A 6,412-nucleotide genomic window follows, 5' to 3' on the forward strand; every position below is an offset into this window, starting at 1 on the left:
ACCCAGCCTCAGCATAGCCAAGGGACCAGGCCAGCGGGGCCGACGGGCTGCTTGGAACTGCTCGGGCAGATCTGCATTTTCATGAGATCCAGAGGTGCTATGAGAGCAGAAGGTATGAGAAGTTCTGGTCGATTGACAGCTTGTCTCTGTGAAGAGGCAGGTGGTGGAGTCTTGGGAGGGTGCCCTCCTTGCCTCTGCCCACCAGGACAGCCACACAGGCTGTAGGACACCACGCTCAGGCTTCATGCCCCTCGGCAGCCCTGCAAGGCTGGAGCTTCTCTTCCCCCTCATCACAGTGAGGAAACTGAGGCCCAGCAAGGTGACAGAACTATTCAAGTCACTCAGCTCACAAGGGCCTGTGTCCACCTCTCACTGCATGGCCTGACTCAGAGGGGCCAGCAGGTACCAGGCAGGTGGGGTCTCCCAGGTCTCCTGTAAGACTCACCTGCATTGAGATTTCCACTCCCCCCATCTGCCCTCCCCAACAGCCAAAACCTGAGGGTGACCCCACTCACCTCCCACAAAGGCCCTCTGAGTTGACCCAAGCAGAACACTCACTGCCCTGGTGTCCCATGTGTTACTGGAAGACAGTGTGATTTAATGCCCATTAAGCGCTTGGCCCCAGACCGGCCATGCTGCGACACTGCCCTGCAGGCCTGCTTGGACATTTCCCCTCCTCCAGCGCAGGCAGAGTAGCCTCTGGTGGCCCAGTGCCCATGTGACAGACTCATCCACAGAAATACTTTCAAGCCCGCCCAGGTGCACGTCCCACGTCCACCCATAGGGTCCTGTTCAGGGCCACCTACCCAGAGGCTCAAGAGGACTCCAGCCAGGTGCCACGGCATGCCCCTCCCCCTGGCCTGGCTCACCCCACACCTTTGTCCCCCTTCAGGCTGCTTTGGATGACCCCTGGTTGTTGGGTCAGCATGGTGTGGCGTCTGGCTGTGGCCGTCCCAAAGGGCCCAGCTTCTGCTGGGACATCAGTGAGCATACCACCTGGATCCTGGAAAGGCCACCCCGTCCCACCTCCTCCTGCTGCCAGGTCTACAGGGTGCCCCTGGGATCTGGCCAAGGGCAGGGCTGGGCCCTCGTCAGAGATGAGTCCTGTGCTGCAGATGGTGGGCTGGGCACCGCCATACTGAAACACACTGGCAGCGCAGCCAGCTCAGGGGGCACATCCCCTGCACCTTTGTTGAACTGTTATTTTGTTTTCATCCTTGGCATTTAAAGACTTTGGGGACTTCCCTGGTGGCACAGTGGTTGGGAGTCCGCCTGCCAGTGCGGGGGACGCGGGTTCGAGCCCTGGTCCGGGAAGATCCCACATGCCGCGGAGCAATTAAGCCCCTGCGCCACAACTGCTGAGCATGCGCTCTAGAGCCTGTGAGCCACACCTGCTGAAGCCCGCGTGCCTAGAGCCTGTGCTCCGCGACAAGAGAAGCCACCGCCACGAGAAGCCCGCGCACCGCAACGAAGAGTAGCCCCCGCTTGCCACAACTGGAGAAAGCCTGCGCGCAGCAACGAAGACCCAGTGTAGCCAAAAATAAATAAATAAATATTTAAAAAAAAAAAAAATAAAGACTTTGGTTGTAAGCAAAAGAATCCCCTAGTACCAGCATGAGTGAAGGAGAGTTGCTTTAGAAGGATAAAGAACAGCCCACCAAGGGCAAGGATGACTGGAATGAGGAGCTCCAGCTTCACAGGACACTCTTTCTCAGCCTGGAAGGTTGCAGGCTCTCAGGCCAGCTGAGAGTCCTTGCCAGTGGCTGCAGCTATGGCTGCCCCCTGCCTGGGCCCCAAGGGGTCCTCTCTCCCTCCTCCAGGATAAAAATCCCAGGGAAGGATTCTGATTGGCTGGTCTGGGGTCATGTGTCACCTCTTGCTCAATCACTGTGACCTGGAGAACATGGTGGGATAACGGCCCCCGTTTGGGTCATTTGCCCTCCCCTGGGAGTGGGGACAGGTCCAGCACCAGAAAAACGTGGGGCTGACTCAGCTATGGCCCTGAGAAGGATAGCTGTGAAAAGGGCAAGTAGATGACATTTGCTGAGGGGCCATGTCTGCAGTGTGACTCAAGGGTGGGACTGAAGGGCATGTGGGCCCAGCAGGGGTCTGTGCTTCAGTTTCTCAATCTGAGACAGGGGCTGAGTTGGGGTGAGCCCCTGGAGCGAGGTTCCTTTCCTACTCCTCTCAGGTTTGATTGTCCAATATTCAATCAGTACCAGATCCTCCTACCATAAGCCAGTTTCTCAGTGGGAATTTGTTTCCTGGTCCTTGCACCCAGGTGTCTGTCCTCCAGGCTTCCCACCTCACCTAAATTGCAACAGGCAGACACGCAGCTCCTTCCATCCCGCCTTCCAGTGAACTCCCCTCTCAAGGTTTGGCCCATATATCCAGAGATAGCTGTGTGTTCCCAGGGTCCCTGGTCACTCTTACTCCCACCTGCCTCTCCAGCTGCCCCAACTCTGCACCAAGGGGAACACTGCCCACCTGGCTCCATTCCTGCCAAGCCCTCTAATGGCAGCTGAATCCGGGGTAACGAAAGGTCAGGAGTCTTGGGGAAGGTGCTTCTTTTATTCTTGTGGCACTTCTATAGCATTTACATCAGCCAGGCACTATTCCAAGCTCTGCGTGGGCTAACCCAGCTAATCTTCACAACCACCTGGGAGGCGGGTTTTACAGAAGAGGAAACTCTCCCAAGGTCTCAGGGCTGGAGGGAGGGCGTTCCACAAGCCGACTCCAGAGTCCTTGAGCGTGGGCTTGAGCCTGCTCCTAGAGTGTGGACAGCAGAGGTCAGGCCTGAGGCTGCCCTCCCTCACTTCGAGTGGAGGGGCTGGGGCTGGGGCCGGTTCGCCTCTAGGTCCCCTCGTTCATATCCTTCACCCTCACTCCCGGCATGATGCCCTGCTGGCCCCTTTCACTCCCAAAGACTCAGTGCCCACTCTGTGCTGGGCACTTTTCAGGCCATGGGGGACTGGTATGCACTGAATGTCTGTGTCCTCTCCAAAATTTATATGTTGAAGCCTTAACCCCCAATGTGACTGTCTGTGGAAGTAATTAAGGTTAAATGAAGTCTTAACGGTGGGCTCTGATCCGATAGGATTAATGTCCTTCTAAAAACAGACACCAGCACCCCCCCCCATGCCCAGCAGACATAAAGAGGAGGCCGTGTGATCACACAGTGACATGCCAGCCACCAACAAGCCAAGAGAAGAGGCCTCAGAGGGAAACCCATCTTGCCAGTTCCTTGTTCTTGGACTTCCAGCCTCCAGAATGGTGAGAAATAAGCTGTGTTTAAGCTCCCCAGTCTGTGGTGTTCTGTTCTGGCAGCCTGAGCTAAGACAGGGACAGAGACCCAGACCCTGCCTCATGGAGGGAGGACAAACAAATCAAACCTCCTCTATCACACATCAACTCCCACTGTGACGTGGCAGAGGAGGAGGTGTGCTGGGCAGGAAGGCCCCCAGGAGGAAGAACCAAGTGGAGGGCTGCTGGATGACTTGGTAGAAGGAGGTTCCAGAGCCTTCTGGGAGGTGGGCACAGTCCAGGCCCAGCCCACCGACTGAGCCCTGTCCCCAGCATCTCCCAGCCTCACCCGAGACCGGCAGCCTTGCTGTCCTGGCCACCCCAAATTGAAGAGGAGACTGTTTCCAAAGGTCAAGTCTGCTCCTGCCTCTAGGGTTAAGCGAGGAGAGCTGCCAGGTTTAAACAAGATATTCATAAGACATTCATTCCCCACCCCCCACAAAAAAAACTGTGTAGAGCTGGGGCTGGGAGGGGCTATGCAAGGCCTGAAGCCTGGGCTCTGTATGAGGCTGTCCCGGCCAGGATTTCTGGACAGAACAATGCTGTTCAGAAGCCCCAGTGACTGAGCACTGCAAGGAGCCAGGAGGCAGGATCAGGTTCAGAGATGAGCGGCCAAGGATCCTCTGGAGCTTTGTGGCCTGACCAAAACAACCCCGACCCCCGTTCATCCCCACCCCACATCGCCCCCCACATTGCCTGGCTGGGCACAGGCTCCCGCCCCCAGTTCTGTGCACCTTGGCCCAAGCCAGGTTTCCTTTGAGAAATCCAGGTGTCCCTTTCCTGCCACCTCAAAAGCACTGTTCAAAGCATCTTTGTTCAAGGCTGGGCTGATGAAGCCAGAGCCCCGCCCTGCTTCATTACCTCCTGGCCAGGCCCCCACCCCTTCCTGGGTCTTTAAGCCCCCAGGTTGTCCCCCAGCCCAGTTAGCAAGGAGGACACCAGCTGCAAGAGTGAGAACAGAATCCAGGGGCTGCGGGGTCTAGGGGTGGGGGGCACGCAGGAGCAGCTGTCAGGCAATGGAAATACAAGATGGGGGAGGGCCTGGGGTCCAGGGCTTGTATCGAGACCTAAGGTGGCCAAATCTCACAGTGGGTGGGGGGCAGGGGTGGTCTCTGGGGCCTGGGCATAGGGCATAGAGCCTGGGCCACAGGGCTAGGTCTGGGACCAACCAGGGTCTAAAGGAAGACAAAAGGGCCTCTGGGGGGACTAGATCCTCCTCCTCTCTCTTCAAGTTCCAACCAGAGGGCACCCTCATTCCTAATCTCTGACCTCCCTCCCCTCACCCTGTTACCTGACACCAAACCCATAATCCAGTCCCTTCCCTGCTTCTTCCTCCAGTGTGCCAACCCCCCTCCTCTCCCCCCAACCCCCCCCCAACCTTAGCCCTGTGTCTCCCTGCCCTCATCCTCCTCCCAGTTCCCCGCTCCTCTGCTCGCCCTTGAGTTCCCCTTGTCCTCCCACAGCCTGCGGGCAGCCTCACGTGTCAAGTCTCATCGTGGGGGGCCGGGACACCCAGGACGGAGAGTGGCCGAGGCAGGCGAGCATCCAGCACCGCGGGGCACGTGTGTGTGGGCTTGCTCATCGCCCCGCAGTGGGTGCTGACCGCAGCACACTGCTTCCTGAGGTGAGCAGGCAGCCCAGGCTTGGACAAGGGGCATTCCCCTACTCTGAGGGCTCAACGTCGAAGGGGGCAGGGGCAGGTGGAGCAAGACCCACGGAAGGGGGCGTGCCACTTGGTGGAAACATGGTCCCCAGGCTCTGAGTGAGAGGGTGGCGGGGATGGGGGCCCTACTGGGGGTGGAGAAGGAGCTGCTTTAACTAGACCCACCGCTGTCATGCCAGAGGGCGCTGCCATCTGAGTACCCCGTGCGCCTCGGGGCACTGCACCTGTGTCCTGCCTCGCCCCACGTTCTCTTGGTGCCCGTGCAGAGGGTGCTGCTGCCCCCGGACTACTCTGAGGACGGGACCCGAGGAGACCTGGCGTTGCTGCAGCTTCGCCACCTAGTGCCCTTGAGCACGAGTCCAGCCCATCTGCTTGCCTGAGCCTGGGCCTTGCCCACCACCAGGCACACCATGCTGGGTCACTGGCTAGGGCAGCCTCCACTCAGGAGGTGAGGCAGAGGGCGGGGCACTGGGGCATTGGGGCAGGACAGGCGATCTCTCTCCACCTCTCTCTGACCAGGAATCCCAGCCCCTCACTGCCCCAATCCAGGACCCAGCGTGACCTCCAGGGACCCAAACATCTTCACAGTTTTTCCACCTCACTGTCTCCCAGCTCTTAGAAGTCCCCCCTTCTTCTCCAGTGCCACTCCCAGAGTGGCGACCCCTGCAGGGAGTACGGGTGCCACTGCTGGATACTCACACCTGTGACCTCCTCTACCACATGGGCACCAACGTTCCTCGTGCCAAGCACATAGTGCTGCCAGGGAACCTGTGCACCGGCTATGTTGAGGGCCAGAAGGATGCCTGCCAGGTGCGAGAAGCTGCCTGGAAACTCTGGAGTCCATGCTGCTACTGCCAGCACCCTACCTCGTTAGAACCCAGGACCTAGGAGGTACCACCTCCAGGGCTCAGTGTCCTGGACCCCAACCCAGAGGTACTACCTGGGGGACTGCAGCCCTGGGACCCAAAGTCTCTGGAGGGCTGGGACCTAAGCTCTTCTTTCTCCTGCAGCGTGACTCTGGAGGACCCCTGACCTGCATGAAGTCTGGGCGCTGGGTCCTAGTGGGTGTGGTGAGCTGGGGCAAGGGCTGTGCCTTGCCCAACCGTCCAGGTGTCTATACCAATGTGGCTACTTACAGCCCTTGGATTCAGGCTCGCCTCAGCCTCTGATGCAGTGACACTGACCTGAAGCCAGACTCTGGAGTCCCTCAGCTATCTGGTCTGTGTGGGAATTTACACATCCCCCCACCCTGCCCCTTCTGACTTAGGGCTTAGAGGCCTAATAAAGTTAAGGGGCCATCCACCCACCCATTCATCTGTCTATCCCCTGCCTCCTCCTTGGGGCTCACCAAACCCAAGCTGCTGACCCTCCTCCAGGAGCCTCCCGAGTGTCCCAGGGTCTCACACTCCCTCCCTTCCCTTCCTGCTCATATTTAACCCCCTGAGC

General features: G+C 58.7%; 1 protein-coding gene across 1 annotated transcript; it reads left to right on the forward strand.

The window, feature by feature from the left end:
• The first annotated feature begins 244 nt into the window (after positions 1-244).
• Positions 245-6,135, forward strand: PRSS33 (serine protease 33). Its single transcript, XM_032606109.1, is given in 8 exon segments — positions 245-295; positions 893-1,118; positions 4,767-4,860; positions 4,862-4,927; positions 5,148-5,318; positions 5,320-5,414; positions 5,607-5,776; positions 5,977-6,135. Coding segments are annotated over 8 exon segments (1,032 nt in total).
• The last annotated feature ends 277 nt before the right edge of the window (positions 6,136-6,412 follow it).

Source organism: Phocoena sinus, chromosome 15 (genome assembly GCF_008692025.1).
Source record: "Phocoena sinus isolate mPhoSin1 chromosome 15, mPhoSin1.pri, whole genome shotgun sequence".
Taxonomy (NCBI): domain Eukaryota; kingdom Metazoa; phylum Chordata; class Mammalia; order Artiodactyla; family Phocoenidae; genus Phocoena; species Phocoena sinus.